Below are 18,806 nucleotides of genomic sequence, written 5' to 3'. Positions count from 1 at the left end.
AATTCAACATTGTATATGAGTGATGTCTAAGATAACTATTTATCAAATGGAGTTGTATTCTAAGGTATTTGCATTTGCATTTGAGCATATTTTTGCAGATTTAAAGCATGTTTTCTTGGCATTCTGAGAATGTTCTATGCTATAAAGACTTTAAGTGAATTCTGAATATTGGAGTTAAAAATTATGCTATTAATAGAAGAAAAATACTTTAAAATTTAAGAATTAATCTGTGCTTGGACATTCTATATGCTAATAACAGAAATATGCTATTATCAGGTATGCAAATAAGTGGAATCCAGAAATTATCCTTCAGTCTGACAGAATTTCATAGCCTGTCAGACCAAACATCTGACAGATGTTTTTACATTTTGCGGTGTCTGACTTGGCTTCTCACTTTTGAGTCCATGATGCTAAATGTTTTAGATTCAACACTAGTTTCCTCAACCTCACAACACCAGAGCTCCTGTGATGCAAATATACTTAAGTGGTATAAAGAGATATTTTTTCCCCTGCAAATTGCGTTTAGTTCCTCACTTCTAGTTAAAAACAAACCTGTTACCCTCCGATTGACTGTCAATTTAAACAGCAAACTCCAATACATATTCCTGTTTGTATTCTTGTATGAAAATGTCCACAACATATGGGCGTAGTTATATGGGGACTGAATATTCAAATACATGTAGGTTAAGAAGTACAGTAAATGACATGACAAAATGCTGTTAGGACATATCATCATCCTTAATTCTAAACCAGCTATACATGACATTATTCTTAAGAGGGGCATTTCAGAATAAAGATAAAAAGATACAAACGATTCGCAATGGAAAAATTATTTCCTGCAAATATTTTTTATCGAAATTTTTTCCGTCAAGACATGTTGTACAATAGCATGCCATGGTTTAAATGAGTGTGTAATACAATGCCTAAACTCTTTCTGCAAAGTTTGGGAGGTCTGCTTTTAGGACATTTAAATGGAAGGACAGATGAAAGGTAACTCATTATAGTGCCACCAATGTAATTATAATGCAATTTTTTCGCAGTTCAGAGCTGAAAATAACATTCCAGAACTTAATTATGCACTGCCAAGTTATTCAATAAATAGTAAATTGTAAACATTTCAATTATGAAAAATTAAACAACTTGCAATTCAAACACAACTCACATTTTACCTGTTGTTAGCTTTGAACAAGCTAATTGGCCTCGGTGAAAAATAATTTACATTGAAATTGAGAAAAGTCCTCGAAAACTCAATGCCCCAGATAATTATTTGGGAAATAGGGTTTTCAACCATTGATTTTGAAAAATAGGGTGATTCCATTCTTCATATAGAGTGAAATGAGTAATAAAAATGCATACCTTAAAATAATTGCTTATTTACTTCCGTTGACGCTGCACACTTGTATTGATTCAATAGAACTGTAAACTATCATCATAAATTTTAATAAACTGATGTTTCGTAATGTCTTAAACCTTGAAACTGTCCATGATATAAACTTTAAAAAATGTCGACAATTTCTAACCAATGACATGCCTTTTTATACTTTTGACAGGTTTGTTAAGTCACAGACTTTCCATCATGTTTTTTGGATGTAAACTCAACTGCTGTATACACAGTTTCTAACAAAATCGATAACACGAATGATTCGGCACTTATTGGCTCTTGCTTTCTTGATTCGAAAAAGTTTGCGATCTGCTGATATTTTGGGGCAACAATCTCGGACATCTTTCGACCTCTCTTAGCTATTTTTATTTTGCATCGTAATAGAAACTGAAAGTACAGACGCTTTACAAATACATGCACAATGAGCGACGAATAAGGTCAGATTGAAAACGCATAGCGTTTGAATACCTATGACCGTTTGCTGAACTTGCTGAATGTAAGCGTCACCGCGTTACGATAATAATTCCAAAGAGAAAATACCTGAAATGAGCGAAGCATTTTTAATCGAAGTTTTGTATCATTAATTTGACGAATTTGCGTTAAAGTCATATTGGTAGCGTTTTCAATACTCATGATATTGTATTTCTTTGCATTTGTAAACATTTTAATAGGGTGAAAGACGCAGATACCCAGCTTATCTGGGGCACTGAGAACTGGTTAACAGACATGACATTTTGGATAATTGTAAAAGTTAGGACAGCAGATATACATGTATCATTGTATGGGGAGAACAAGAAACGTAAACAATGTTAACCAGAAAGGCACAATCACAGGCAATCGGCACCTGTGTCGGAAGCAATTATTAAGAATCATTAAGAAAGTAAATCGATAGAAACAGAGAACCTACACTTGCGCACCCATTGAGCAATTCTTATAAGTCATCGTCGTGATTTTAGCAAAAGTTTTAACAGCCGTTAGACATTTATGATCGATTTTCTTATTAAGCGAATGGCAACAATTTTTTGATCGACTAGATTGCAGCCAAAATATTAAGCACTTACCGCGTGTCAATGTTAAACTTTAAACAGGTCGTCACATAAACTTGCAGAAGATGTGAAAAAGGCACCATCATGGCGGCAGCCATTTTTTCCAAACCAGTTTCGCACCAAACGGCAAATATAACAAGAGTTCTGATTGGCTAATGCCATAATCTAAAAATAAATGCTGGTCGAGCAGGATTTTTCTGCTCGAGCAGAAACAATGCTGGTTGAGCAGTAAATTTGCTGCTCGAGCAGCATTTTGCTGGTTGAGCAGCATTTAAATGCTGCTCGAGCAGCATTTTTTCTGCTCGAGCAGAAGTTAAAGTTTCGACCCCTTTGGTATCCCATAGTTCAGTATAAAAGTCATTTTTAGCTCACCTGGTAATACTTGGCTTATGTATGGGACTAAAGTGTCATCCCATATTAGCCTTTGCAGTGCACAAAGGCTTATCAGGGATGACACTTCCTGGTTAGACTGGATTTTCCTTTAGAAGAGACTTCTTTTATTAAACAAATAATTTAATTAAAGGTGAACATATTGTACCTGATTAGCCTGTGTGGACTGCACAGGCCAATCTGGGAAGACACTTTACTGTACGCAGCAGCAATAATACCAGTTTTTAATAATAGTATCCCTTCAGCATTCTTGTACTGGAGGCCTTTCTTGTATCATTGGTGGTTAGTTTAAACCCATTTATTTGAGCTTAATTGCATAGAAAGCCTAAGGCTTTGAAACACTCTTGAATCCATTTCCTGGGCCTAGAACCAGTACTTTGTGTCTCTGGGGAGATTTAAAGAACGCTCCCATTGTGGGGATCGAGCCTGTTACCTCCCGGTCACTATGCGGACACCATATCCACTACACCATGGCGACCTCATTGGTGGTTGAATCAGCATTTTTTATCTGTGAGGTTGACTTTAATAAAGACTTTACTTTTTATGAAATGTTTGCCAAACATGCCCAGTTTGTGATGACACTGATTTGAAAACAGGTTTGGTCTGAGAAAGCTGAGTATTCCCCAAGAATCAGGACCACAGGTGGTGAGCATGTGGCTATGATATAAATTAGTGAAAACATCATTTTTAATGATAAATAATCATATTATGACGAACAATCAACTTTTCTTGAAAAAAAAATCCACTATCAAATATATATATGACAAGGTATTCAACTCGAAATCACCCGAAAACAGGGTGCTTCGCTTTGAACAGCCATAACTTCATGTGCAGCGATTTTCACGATCTTGGTCTTATTCAACACAGAAATGAATTTCCTTTCTAGAAATGTATATATCTTGTTATATCTCTACAAATGCTGGGTCCACCGGGATTGAACAACTTTTGTCACGTGACCACAAAAGTCAACGCAGGTTGTTGAATTGCATCAGGCATCCCGCTCCGTCAGGTAATTTTCATCTTTTTATAAAGAATATGTGAAAATTTCTGGACAATACAAAGCTTATGACATGCTTCATACCTTTTTTGCATATAAAGACGCATTGCACTCGTTTCGAAGCTTTGCAGTTTTTAAGTACACTTCAACACAAAATTTAGATTTTCGATGCAAACACAGTTTGATTATATATTTTTACTTTCCATTCACGAATAAATCATATTGCTAGAAAAAGTAGAGCACACGATGCTTAATTTTTGTTTTGAGATAAAAGTTGTTGTTTTAATATTTAATTTGGTCAGTTCTTGCTATTTTAAAAATATACAAACGCGGGTTGGTTGAGCAAACGCAGTTTGCTGAAGCTAGATTATGGCAAACGCAGGTTGGTTAAGATTACGGAATCGGGATGGTGACATCTTTAATCTCGCCCTTCTTTTATAAAAGGTGACGCACGAAACACGAAGCGACGCACGATATTTGGCACGACAGTTACGGTGTCGCACGATATTTTATTATTCAAATATCGCCGATATTATCCGAATCTCGTGTATCGCGGTCTAATTTCAGACCGCGACACACAAAGCAATACTCGATATTTTGAGCGACAGTCGCGGCAACATGCAATATTTGTACTGTTCAAATATCGCTGTAATAATATCGCCTGTCGACAGTCGCGTTTAAAAAAAATCAGGGGAGACAAAAAGGAGATATTTTTACGTCAACAAGCATGTGCATCAAGCATGGACGCAGACTCTCAGCGTATCTTCATCATCAGCATTATCATCCTCATCATCAACATCATCATCACAACAATCATCGCCATCATCATCATAAAATAAATCGCGATTCGGAGCGAAGTATTGTAAAATGAAGATCTCAAAAGAATTGAAAAATTATTTTTCGGAATGTTATTTTTCTCATGGACTGCTGTTTTGTTATTTGTCTTAATATATTTAATATTAAATATTATCTTAATATTAAGATTTGGTAGTTTCAGGATGCAATTTGAATGGACACAATTGTATGCATATGTTTAGCTCAGCTGTGAAGATTGAGGGAACAATTAGTGAATTTATAGAAAAACTGTGAGAATCACCTTCACAGTGTTGCTACTGTTCGGCAATTATTACTATATTTTCGACACATGAGTATTTTACTAAAATGTTGAAAGTTTTAAAAACAAGAGCTGTCAGAGGTCAGCGCGCTCGATTATTCGAGTGCTTGACAGTATAACGTAAGCCATTATGGGGAAATTGTTCATATTCAATAATTTATTAGTCGATCTTTCAACAATACAAAAAGGAAAGGAAAACAAACAAAAAATATTTTTGGGTGGGGGGGTTGAAAAGGGGTATAAAGTGGGGTGTGGTCATTTATTAGACAATCTTTCAAAAATAAAAAAAGGAAAAACAAATTATTTTTTTTTTGGGGGGGGGGATGAGAGGGGGGGGTGTATAATGTGGGGTGGGGTAATTTATTAGATGTTTAAAAAAATGGGGGGGGGGAGGTTGGGGGGTAGGGGGGGTTGAGAGGGGAGTATTATGTGGGGTGGGGTAATTTATTAGATGATGTTTTAAAAAAAAACTGACGGGGGGAGGTTGGGGGGGGGGGGAAGGGATTCTGGGTAGGGGCGTGGGGTATTGTTTGGATGGAATCCATTGTGGTATTCAGGTAAGTGTTGTTTTGTCAAAGTAATAATAAAAAGTGATAATAAATAAAGAAGTTTTGGCAATTTAAGCAAAATGTTCAATTATCTAAGTGTAAAAGGGGCCATAATTATGTCAAAATGCTTGATACAGTGGTCTGCTCTTGTTTATTGGTTGGGGTCATGTTGGTAAACAAGTATGCAAAATATAAAAGCAATATGTCAAAGGATATAGGAAATATTTGGGGTAGTACGCTAACGTTAACATTTGCTGCATATTCTAAGTGGAAAAGGGGCCATAATTATGACAAAATGCTTGATAGAGTTGCCTGCTATTGTTTATAGGTTGGGGTCATGTTGGTAAACAAGTATGCAAAATATGACAGCAATATGTCAAGGGACAAAGAAAATATTTGGGGTAGTACAAAAACTTTAACATTTGCACGCTAACGCAGACACTCACGCCGACGCCGTGGTGAGTAGGATAGCTCCACTATATATATTTCATATATAATAGTCGAGCTAAAAATGACCCACCACCTACCATCTAGGAAAATGGGGACGAAGTTTACAATGGTAGGATATGGTGTTTGGGAAAACGTATTGAACACCTGAATGTTGAGACACTTTACGACAGTAGTCATACATTGTTTTGAATAGTTAATATTTTCGTATTTGTAACCTTATCTTTATTTTTAAGACTTTCAAAAATGTGTACAGAGTGCGTTTCATCATGCTTTGAATATTTTCGCAACCTCCGTTTGCCATTTCCTATTGCTCAAGAAATACCAACCTGCGTTTGCAAAACAAAACAAAACAAAAAAATAAGATATTTTTCAAATTTCACCGCTATTTTTGTCATGAATGTTTTTAAATATATTAAAATGAAGAGTAAAATCATACTAATTCAGGCGTTAAACCAATATTTTTTAAAGAAAATTATCAAAACTACATAAACAAACAGCGTTTGCATTGCATTTCAGAATTTTGTGTCGAAGTGTTATTGGAAAGTGGAAACAGTAAAGGCAATCGAATCATTTCAAAAAATTTTTTATTTAGTATACTGTGTCATAGGCTATCGCTTTTTTTAAACTGAAATTTCGATCATATGAAAAAACAACAAAACTTACCTTAATGTGCAAGATTACAGACTGTTTTTTCAACCAGCGTTGACTTTTGCGGTCATGTGATACAAGTTGTTCACTCCCGGTGTGGGTCAAATTGTAAGATTTAGCACAATACACAACTCTCGTAACCTACTTGACACCGATAAGACAGAATTAATGAATGAAATCTTCAGTTGTAAAGACACACCTTCGCATTGGACTGCAATGAAATCACTCGTGTGTTTAAAATGTCGGTTAGTTAAAATGTATGTTAGCAAAGGTTTCAAACGGTGCTGGACAGTTAGTTTTGATGCATAATGCAACAGCAAGCATGTTAAGAATGTTTTTTCATACGTTTTATTGAATTATGGTATAGAGGTCCGTGAACTTACTTTGCAGGGAAAATGCCCTTTACTCCGTGAAGATTTCATTCATTTAACCTGTCTAATCGATGTTAAGTAGGTCATACGAGTTGTGCATCGTGTTATTTCTTAAAAGTTGATCCAGCATTTGTAAAAATATTGCAAGACATGTACATTTTCTGCATTGAATAAAATCGAGATCGTGAAAATCGCTGCACAATTGATTAAGTTATGGCTGTTCAAAGCGATGCACCCCGTTTTGGGGTGATTTTGAGTTGAATACCTTGTTATATATCTATTTGATAGTGATTTTTTTTTTAATTTGATTTTTCCTTATAATATGATTATTTATCAATCAAAATGATAATTTCATTAATTAATATCATAGCCACACGCTAACCACCTGTGATCAGGACTACCTGGGGGGGGGGATGCTGCCGTGGCTGCCTGTGAGAAACTACTGGAGATGTAGCAAAAAAAGCAGTAATCTGTATTTGGCTGATTGCCCTTACCTGGCTAGCAGCTCATATAGACTGGTACCTTTGCACAGATACAAGCTGTTCTTACCATACTTGTATCATGCATAATGCATTAGTATGTAATTTTGTCTAAGTGCTTTTTACTAAGTTGTTGTTTAGCCTTTTAAGCGTACTTATTAAAAAGCTAAATTACCATATGTAGAGAATTTAATAATTTTCTTTCTTGTAGAGAAACTGTTTCAAAACAGAGCTCAACAATGACATTAATTTATTGCATGTATAAGATAAGTTTGCAATATGGAGACAGAGCCTTAGTTTCATAAGAAATTATTATTTGAGTTGAGTTCACGGCTTGATACATGTGAGTGAAGTCTTGTCCCAGATTAGCCTGTCCACACAGGCTTATCAGGGACAACAATTGTTGCTTTTATGGAATTTTTTGTTTTGAAAGAAGTCTTTTCTAAAATTAAAAATGATTAGCCTGTGCAGTATCTGGGATGACGCTTTAAGCCCATGCATTAAGCCCAGTTTGCTCAGAATGAGGCTCAGTTTGGTATGGTATGTTTGATTTACCTTGAAAACTTGGAACATCTGAAGTGACCAGTCTATGATTATATTTGGAGTGTTAACAAATTCAATAGAGAAAGTATTTTGCTTATCAGTTCCATGCATCTGGGAGCTAGATAGATAGATAGATAGACTTTTATTTTCCTCCATTCATGAAGAGCATAACATATAAGCACGGATCATATTTTTTTCCGTTTTGTTGGTCCTAGACCGCTTTGGGTCATGAAAGACCGATTGAAAATACCAAACAGTCGGTCCGATTCTGTTTGTTATTAAAATTCCCATGTCATGAAATCGATATAATACATATTATAAATAATTACATACAATCGAGTATATACACATACAAGAGATCAAAGTGAAGCAACTCAATACATTATTTACAAAGATAAGTAACATAATAGAGTATATATATGTGTATATATATTATTATTTGGTCAATGACATAATCAGGTCAATGATAATGATTTTAGTTTATTAATTCAATAATACATACGCACGCACACACCTGCACACACGTACAGGCACCATACAACACATACAACCATAACAAGAGAAAACAGATAAGGACAACATATAAACATAACAATTTAAATATACACTAATGATATAAGAATACCTAGAATAATGCCGCATGATTAAACACCAATGCGCACGTTTATAGAGACCGAGTTTTAGTTTAAATACTATGATACTATGTATTCGCCTAGAATATGTCTTAATGCGAAAACGAAAGTAAAGACATAATTGTATGCCTAAAACTGTATCTCATTATTTGTATGCCTAAAGCTGTTAGGTAAATGATTTAACAGGGTAATCAGTTTTTGATTTCCTTAATAAGTTATTTTAACTCGTCAACAACACTTTGTGCGTCTTATTTAAACCTTAATGCACTTATTTGTCAGATTTAAATCGATTTCTAATCCTCCAAGCCTTTATTTTTGTGGTCATCTTCAGTATAAACAAAGCAGTAATTTCTTTACAATCTTAAGTTACTAAGTCTGTACCATTTATTGAAGCAACTATTTTTAGGGGAACAGTATTATAATATAACTTCATAATTTTTTGCTCGACTATTATATATGAAATATATATAGTGTAGCTATCCTACTCACCCCGGCGTCTGCGTTAGCGTGCAAATATTAAAGTTTTCGTACCACCCCAAATATTTTCTTTGTCCTTTGACATATTGCTTTCATAGTTTGCATACTTGTTTACCAACATGACCCCAACCCATGAACAAGAGCAGACAACTCTATCAAGCATTTTTTCATAATTATGGCCCCTTTTCCACTTAGAATATGCAGCAAATGTTAAAGTTTGCGTACTACCCCAACTATTTTCAATGTCCCTTGACATATTGCTCTCATATTTTGCATACTTGTTAATCATCATGACCCCAACCTATAAACAAGAGCAGATAACTCTATCAAGCATTTTGTCATAAGTATGGCCCCTTTTCCACTTAGAATATGCAGCAAATGTTAAAGTTTGCGTACTACCCCAACTATTTTCAATGTCCCTTGACATATTGCTTTCATATTTTGCATACTTGTTAACCATCATGACCCCAACCTATAAACAAGAGCAGACAACTCTATCAAGCATTTTGTCATAATTATGACCCCTTTTCCACTTAGAATATGCAGCAAATGTTAACGTTAGCGTACTACCCCATTTATTTTCATTGTCCCTTGACATATTGCTTTCATATTTTGCATACTTGTTAACCAACATGACCCCAACCTATAAACAAGAGCAGACAACTCTATCAAGCATTTTGTCATAATTATTCCCCCTTTTATACTTAGAATATGCATATTATTGATAAATCTATGTTAAAGTTAAATATTTCCTATATCCTTTGACATATTGCTTTTATATGTTGCATACTTGTTCACCAACATGACCCCAACCTATAAACAAGAGCAGACCACTGTATCAAGCATTTTGACATAATTATGGCCCCTTTTACACATAGATAATTGAACATTTTGCTTAAATTGCCATAACTTCTTTTTTTATGATCACATTTTATTATTACTTTGACAAAACAACACTTACCTGAATACCACAATGGATTCCACCCAAACAATACCCCACGCCCCTACCAGAATCCTTCCCCCCCCCTAACCTCACCCCCCACCACCAAAAAAAACATGTTGTTTTTTTAAACATCATCTAATAGATTACCACACCCCACATTATACCCCCTCTCACCCCCTACCCACCCACCCCAATTTTTTTTTAAACATCATCTAATAAATTACCACACCCCACATTATACCCCCCTCTCACCCCCTACCCCCCACCCCCCCCATTTTTTTTATTGTGCGTGTATTGAGCATTTTAACAAGCACACAACAGGTCAGGGGATTGACGCATATTCAGAGGCAATATTTCATTAAATCTATAAATAGTCACTTAAAAAATGGCAAGGTTTGTGTTAAATAAATAATTGAGAGCTTTTATCGTAAATATTTACCAGAAAGTGATTGATAAAAACGGAATAAACGGGATTATCGGGTTATAAATAGAAACGTGAAAAGAAGTAAGTATACAGTAATAGAGTCAGGTTAAAACGGATGTATTGGGGAATCGTTCGAGTCGGGATTTTACTATCTGTGCGGGAAAGTTTTAAAACAATTAAACAATATAAAAAAAAATTATATTTTTAAATGACTAGGGGATTTTTTTTGGAGAGTCATAGCGCACCAAATGATGTCTTTTGACGCTGTTTTTCTTTGAGTTATAACACACCACAGAACGTGAATTGACACGTTAAATAAAAAAAAAAATGTAAAAAAGGCATTGGAAAACAGCATAGACCCATATGAAAGGTGGCATAATGCGGAGTCTCATCAGGGTCTGCGCTGTTTTTTTAAAGGAATTTCTGTAAGAAATATTCTTAATATAGAAACAAATATACTAGACATCCCAAATTTTTTAAATAAATTGATCCAATTTAGAAGGATCGTAGAGTCAACTAGGCATAAATGGGTTAAGGGCCAGCAGGGGCCTCTTGCTTTAAGTCTGTCTGGGCACTGGAAGTCGTGACACTTGAACAACAGAATTCTGGTTTATCATTGCAGATGATGTTTGAGACAGCGAGTGGAAAGCCCCTGTACACCATAACATCCTCGGGTACTAGCGATGCACAGGTGTATATGCAGGCCACGTCCACACCTCAGGGGGTCACCTCGCAGCAGAGCCATCAGACACAGGGTAGGTACCATTGACACCCAGATGTACAGGTTTAACACATCTGCCCCCTAGTGGGTAACCTCCTATGTAGCTACCAGGCAATGGGTGGGGGCATTTAGATTTGTGGTAAAAAGTGTTGTGAAATGACAAATAGCTGTAATGTTGTCCTTATTTAACAGGGTTAGTGTTCAAAATGAGCTCAATTTTTCAATTTCAAATATGTAAAGGCTTAGAACCTCGTTTACCGTATTGTAATGTTAGATTAATTGTTTGTGGTTGCTTTTCTGTGTGATGTTGCTGCAACTTACTGTGCCTCTCAACACACTGTTGCAGTGCAGTCCCAGCCAGTCGTGAGTTCAAGTCCGGTTGTGACCAGCAAAAACCAGCACAGCCAGAACAGCATAGCAGTACACATGCCAGGGCTCCCTCAAGGCTTCTTTCTTCAACCAGGTATATTTTTCTCACATAACCCTTTTCCACATAGATAAGTATTTTCACGCATTTGTAGTCCCTTAAGAAGTTATATTAATTAAAAACCTTCCTTACTAGATTCAAGATTTAAAGGCTTCGCTTCCAACCCTTTGTTACTGATGAGCAGCAAACAGCATAAAACCTGAACACACTGCGAGTTACTCGCAGGCTGTTATGGTTTTATGCTGGTTGCAAATGCAGCAACTTTTGAAAACAACAGCAGCAAAACATATGCTTATGTACCAGAAAATTGTATAACAGTGCAACTTCAAGATTTTATGCAGAAACTCTTGTCTGAAATTGAGCAAAATATTCTATTACTGTGTATTGCTTCTTCTGCTGTTTGACTTCCTGTTGTGGTACTCTTTGCTGTTGTTGGATGGATATTGTTTTGGCTTTTTCTGTCTTTCCGTCTGTCTGTCTGGAACACTTTTATGTTTGTAATTATATCTCAGAACTGCTTTCATTCAGACTTGGTATCAGTGTATATATTGATAAGAGAATGATGCACGTTGAATGCCGTCACAATCAATTTGCAAAAAGAATATAGTTATGGCCCTTTTTTACTTAGAAATAAGCACACTTTTGTGTCTGGAGCAACATCTTTTTTGGAACTGTGTGAACAGATTTTGTTGGTGTGTGTGTATATGTGTGGATAAGACAATGATCTACTTAAAATGTTTGTTTCAATAACAGAGTTATGGCCATTTTGACTTGAAAAAACTCTTTTTATGCCCCTGAAGGAGGGCATGTAGTGATCAGACTGTCCGTTGGTCCGTCTGTCTGTTTGTCACTCTTTGTGTTTAGTCTTAGAAAAATGCTCATAACTTCAATGTCGCTTCAGATGGCATGCATGTCAGTCTTTTTTTATGGCAATTTCGGGGCCGATATTCAACCACATTCCCCTCAAAAAAGAGTATATATTTTTCCCCAATTTTGTAGAAAAAATCCCCTCCAATAGTAAAAAAAAATAAAAAAATATAAAAATTATTATTATTATTTTTATTTTTTTTAGAAATAACTGTCTTATGATAAATATATCTCAAATTTATTTCATAAACAACTAACAAAGTTTATTACTATAATTAGTAGGATTTTTGATTATAAAGAATTATATTAAATTAGTTTTTCCAAAATCAGTTGTTTTTTCACATGAATTGCATTGTTGCCCAAAATGGCCAGGAGTAGGCCTGATGCTACAATGTATCTATATTGTGTCAATATTTGTTGATAAAAACATTCCAATGTGGTCCATTTTATTGATAAAAAATGCTCAAATTTGCCATTTATGGATTTAAAAAATCCCAATTAGTCTGAAATTGGTTTGGAAAACTGAGACAGTGCATGACGGCTGAAATGTCTGAAAGTAATTTTGAAAAAATCATTGACATATATATCATGAAAAAGGACAGAGACATTCAGCTGTGAAAACATTCATACATACATGTGTATTCATATAATAAATATCATTACATATAAAATAGTGAATTTTTTATTTTTCCCCTTTTCCAAAAAAACGACGATTTTCCCCTTTGGACAGGCCCTGCCACCATTTCCCTATAGGTGAAAAAAACACTGCATGTGTATCTCATGGCGATGCACATTTTGTGTGGTGAAAGATCAAGGTCATCCTTCAAGGTCAAATGTCAAAAAAGCAAATCCAAGGGAAGTAAAAAGCTTAAAAGGGAGATAATTATCTGTACCTGCCAAATGATAAAAAAAATCAAAGCGGCGCAGTAGGGGGGATTGTGTTATTGACAAACACATCTCTTTTTATATGAGATTTGTTTCTGCTTTGAGCTGTATATCCAACAACATATGAGCCAAGGCCATGAAAATTACCACAGTTGTTATCCATTATATGGGGATTAAACACATGCAAGACCCGTAACCCTGCAGGCAAGGTCAAGGTCACACATTGAGGTCAAAGATCACAAATTTGATGAACGAATCATAATTTAGCCTCTACTTCACTAGGCATCAAGGGATCCTGTTATAATTAATAAATCATTGTCCTTTATTTTGCTGTGTGACAAAGGGAAGACTCTAGGGTCAAGGTCACACACTGAGTTCAAATGTTACACATTTTGATTTAATATGATTTTTTTGCTAGGATTCTACCATACTGCAAGGGCTTTTATTGTCTGCTGCAAACCCATCACTGGTACAAATGAATTAAAATCATAAATAAAACAAGGCACATTCTTCATTAACACCTTTTTTATTAGCTCTGCACCCATCCATAAACAAAATCTATTTTGCAATGAAAGCAAATCAAGGAACTTGCTGTTACAGGCACATTCACCATACAGACAACACAGACTGGTAGCTCCACTCTCTCCCAGCAGACTGTGTACCGTATACCAGGGACCAGTCAACAAATCATCACAAGTATGTAACTGCAAAACAAGTCAGTATAAGTACAATGTAACCTGTCTGTAGACTGTATACCGATACCAGGGACCAGTCAACAGATCATCACAAGCATGCAAAACCAATCAGTATAAGTACAGTGTAACCTATCTGTAGACTGTGTACCGTATACCAGGAACCAGTCAAGAAATCATAACAAGTATGTAACTGCAAAACCAGTCAGTATAAGTACAGTGTAACCTGTCTGTAGACAGTGTACCGTATAGCAGCAACCAGTCAACAAATAATCACATGTATGTAACTGCAAAACCAGTCAGTATTAGTACAGTGTAACCTGTCTGTAGACTGTGTACCATATACCAGGAACAAGTCAACAGATCATTTCAAGTATGTAAATGCAGGCGACTGGATTTTTGCAATGATTTGTTTGAATTTAGGTCATCTTTATGACATCACCAACACAGTCAGATCTGTAGTGCATGTCTTTATGACATCACCAAAACAGTCATATGGGTACTGCATGTCTTCATGACATCATCAACACAGTCAGATTTGGACAGCAGGTCGCTTTCTGTTCTTCCGGTCATTATAATGATGTGGGTAGATTACATCTGTTAGCTTTATAGCGGTGAATGTCTGAGCTTACAGCACTTCATAATTTGCAATAGAAAGTATAGGCTTACTCAGTAAAGTATAGGCTTACCTGCCCTGCCCTTTTATTTATTTAAATAAAATAAATAATTGTAATTTATAAATATCATTTTATATTGTTATTAATTAATTCCTCATTATAGACATTTTATTTGCATGGTTTAATAATAATGGAGATAATCTATTCTAACAATTATTATTAATATAAAAATAAATATGCAACAGGGGCATTCCGGATACAACCGCACACTTGAAAGTGCCTTTTTGACAAAATATTGCGCGCTTGAAAAAAGCCCCCCCCCCCCCTGCCCTTTTCAAATCCTAGCTGGAGCACTGCTTGCTAACATAATTATAACATGTATCAATCATATTCTCTGTTGTTTTTTCTGTCAAAGAGATTTATAATTGTGTCTATTAACAAACAATAAGTAGAAACTTTATTTACATTTAGTGTATTGTACATTATTAACCCGTTACCACTTAGAAACATATTTTGACCCAATTGTAGTCCCATAGAAAGTTAAATATAATTAAACACCTTTCTTACTAGATTCAAGTTTTAAAGGCTTCATTTCCAACCCTTAGATACTGATGAGCAGCAAACAGCATAAAACCTGAACAGACAGTGTGTTACTCGCCGGCTGTTTTGGTTTTAGCTGTTTGCACATAGCCATTTTCACTTTGCTTCTGAGTGGGAAATGCTTGAACACCCTTTGACTACTCCATCATTCTGCTCTGCTTGTCTCTGTGGCCCAGCCAGTGTGTACTCTGTACAATGACAGGTGGGCCGCTATTGACCACCAACCAGAACCCTCAAACACTGACCAATGGCAGCCCAGGGACATCCCAGTGTACCGTCAGTCTTGTATCCCAAGGTAACCATTCGCAACTGTCTTGCATGGCTCACTACTGCTACTTTGTTTTCTCACTATCATTAATTCATTGCAATAGTAATTTTATCTGTAATATTTAGATTTTTTTAGCAATCAGGTGAGCTTTTATTACCGGTCTTTGTCCGTCGTCTGTCCGTCCGTTAACATTTGCTCGTAAACACTCTAGAGGCCACATTTGTTGTTCCATCTTCATGAAACTTGGTCAGAAGCTTTGCCCCAATAAAATCTCGGCCGAGTTCGAAACTGGGTTGTGCTAGGTCAAAAACAAGGTCACTAGGTCAAAAAAAAGGAAAACCTTGTAAACACTTGAAGTCACATTTTATGTTCAATCTTCACGTAACTTTGTCAAAATGTTTGTCTTAATGATATCTTTATTGAGTTCAAAAGTGGTTCCGGTCTGTTGAAAAACATGGCCGCCAGTGGGTGGGGCAGTTTTCCTTATTTGGCTATAGAGAAACCTTGTAAACACTGTAGGAGTCACAATTTTTGCCCAATCATGTAAGGTGGTCAAAACATTGATTTAATTGATATCTCGGACGAGTTTTTTGTCCAATCATCATGAAAGTTGGTCAAAACATTGGTTTTATTGATATCTCAGACGAGTTCGAAAATGGTCCAGATCGGTGAAAAAACATGGCCGCCAGTGGGTGGGGCATTTTTCTCTATATGTATATAGTGAAAACATGTGAACACTCAAGAAGTCACATTTTTGGCCCAATTTTCATGAAATTTGGTCACAACATTTGTTTCCTTGATATGAGAGTTGAGTTGGAAAATGGTTCCGGTCAGTTGAATAACATGTCTGCCGGGGGTGGGGGGGTGGCAGTTTTCTTATATTTATATGGTAAAAAAAGCTTGAGGTCACAATTCAGATTTTATGAATCTTGGTCATAATATTTATTTTTATGCCCCCCTTCGAAGAAGAGGGGGTATATTGCTTTGCTCATGTCGGTCTGTCGGTCGGTCTGTCCGTCCACCAGGTGGTTGTCAGACGATAACTCAAGAACGCTTGGGCCTAGGATCATGAAACTTCATAGGTACATTGATCATGACTCGCAGATGACCCCTATTGATTTTGAGGTCACTAGGTCAAAGGTCAAGGTCACGGTGACCCGAAATAGTAAAATGGTTTTTGAATGATAACTCAAGAACACATACACCTAGGATCATGAAACTTCATGGGTAGATTGATCATGACTCGAAGATGACCGCTATTGATTTTGAGGTCACTAGGTCAAAGGTCAAGGTCACGGTGACCCGAAATAGTAAAATGGTTTTTTAATGATAACTCAAGAACACATACGCCTAGGATCATAAAACTTCATGGGTAGATTGATCATGACTCGAAGATGACCCCTATTGATTTTGAGGTCACTAGGTCAAAGGTCACGGGACCGTGACCCGAAATAGTAAAATGGTTTCCGGATGATAACTCAAGAATGCATACGCCTAGGATCATGAAACTTCATTGGTAGATTGATCATGACTCGCAGATGACCCCTATTGATTTTGAGGTCACTAGGTCAAAGGTCAAGGTCACGGTGACCCGAAATAGTAAAATGGTTTTCGGATGATAACTCAAGAACGCATCTGCCAAAGATCATGAAACTTGATAGGTAGATTGATCATGACTCGCAGATGACCCCTATTGATTTTGAGGTCACAAGGTCAAAGGTCAAGGTCACGGTGACCCGAAATAGTAAAATGGTGTCCGGATGATAACTCAAGAATGCTTATGGCTAGGAGCATGAAACTTCATAGGTACATTGATCATGACTGGCAGATGACCCCTATTGATTTTCAGGTCACCAGGTCAAAGGTCAAGGTCACAGTGACAAAATTCATATTCACACAATGGCTCTCACTACAACGGAGAGCCCATATGGGGGGCATGCATGTTTTACAAACAGCCCTTGTTATAAGCAAGGTTTGATGTTTGGTAAGGGGGGTCAACTCAAAATATAGGTCACCAGGTCAAATCTTACAAAAACAAAAACACTCCGTATACCAGAGTTTTGGTTCAATAATGATGAAACTTGACCAGGATGTTTGTCTGGACAATATCTAGGTCAAGTTTGACGTTTGGTAAAGATTGAATGAACCGACTCCTCTCAGGTGAGCGAACTAGGGCCATCTTGGCCCTCTTGTCTTGGTGGTTATTCTAACTGGTATTTTGACCCAGAATGTGTAACTAATAAGGTCACATTGAGCTGCGCTGTGGGATATTGGTGCTTAATGCTTGTGCCTAAAGTGTTGTCCCAGATTTGCCTGCAGGGTTTTTTATCTGATTTTGGGGAAACAACCTGGCCTTTTTTGAGGGGAAAAAAATGGCGCGAAACGCTGGATTTTGGGGGAAAAAATAACACTAAACGCCGGCTTTTGGAGAAATTAAGGAACGTCTTAAAAAATCATTTAAGCATATTTTACTGTTTTTAAAACAAATTCAAGGAAACAGAAAATTTACTTATGCAATATTTTTCTATTTTCTACACTGGATCATATTAACTTATATATTTAAAGGTTAAAACATATTAATTTTTATTTTCTTATTTTTTTTTTTGATGGGAAAATGAAATCTAGGGGAAAATTTACCAGCTGAGGGGAACAAAAAATCGGAGGGGAAAGGGAAGATTTTCGGCGGGTCACAAAGAAGGAAAAAAAACCTGGCCTGTTTATTTCGCACAGGCTAATCAAGGACAATTCTTTACGCTGAAACCTTTTTTAGCTCACCTGAGCACAACGTGCTCATGGTGAGCTATTGTGATCGCCTTTTGTCCGTCGTGCGTTGTCAACATTTACCTTGTTAACACTCTAAAGGTCACATTTATTGTCCAATCTTCATGTAACTTGGTTAGAACATGTGTCTCAATAATATCTTGGACGAGTTCGAAAATGGTTCTGGTTGGTTAAAAAAAACATGGCTGCCAGGGGGCGTGGCAGTTTTCCTTATATGGCTTTAGTAAAACCTTGTTAACACTCTAGAAGTCACATTTTTAGTCCAATCTTCATGAAACTTTGTCAGAACATGTGTCCCAATAATATCTTGGACGAGTTTGAAAATGGTTCCGGTTGTTTGAAAAACATGGCCGCCAGGGGGCGTGGCAGTTTTCCTTATATGGCTATAGTTAAACCTTGTTAACACTCTAGAAGTCACATGTTTAGTCCAATCTTCATGAAACTGTGTCAGAACATGTGTCCCAATAATATCTTGGACGAGTTCGAAAATGGTTCAGGTTGGTTG

The 18,806-nt window shown here is 36.3% G+C and overlaps 2 protein-coding genes across 7 annotated transcripts in view; both read left to right on the top strand.

The window, feature by feature from the left end:
- LOC127871178 (serum response factor-like) overlaps positions 1-18,806 on the top strand; it is a 131,053-nt gene that overhangs the window by 96,039 nt on the left and 16,208 nt on the right. The window lies entirely within an intron of this gene.
- The window catches only part of LOC127871179 (serum response factor-like), a 59,151-nt gene that overhangs the window by 24,137 nt on the left and 16,208 nt on the right, over positions 1-18,806 (top strand). For all 4 annotated transcript variants that reach the window (XM_052413920.1, XM_052413921.1, XM_052413922.1 and 1 more), the window contains 4 exons: positions 11,066-11,198; positions 11,511-11,627; positions 13,944-14,039; positions 15,455-15,547. In XM_052413920.1, the coding sequence (XP_052269880.1) occupies positions 11,066-11,198; positions 11,511-11,627; positions 13,944-14,039; positions 15,455-15,547 (439 nt within the window). The remainder of the gene's footprint in view (positions 1-11,065; positions 11,199-11,510; positions 11,628-13,943; positions 14,040-15,454; positions 15,548-18,806) is intronic.

The sequence above is a fragment of the Dreissena polymorpha genome, chromosome 3 (genome assembly GCF_020536995.1).
Source record: "Dreissena polymorpha isolate Duluth1 chromosome 3, UMN_Dpol_1.0, whole genome shotgun sequence".
Lineage (NCBI taxonomy): Eukaryota > Metazoa > Mollusca > Bivalvia > Myida > Dreissenidae > Dreissena > Dreissena polymorpha.
Note: the sequence above shows the minus strand (reverse complement) of the source record. Positions and strands in the feature narration are given on the sequence as shown.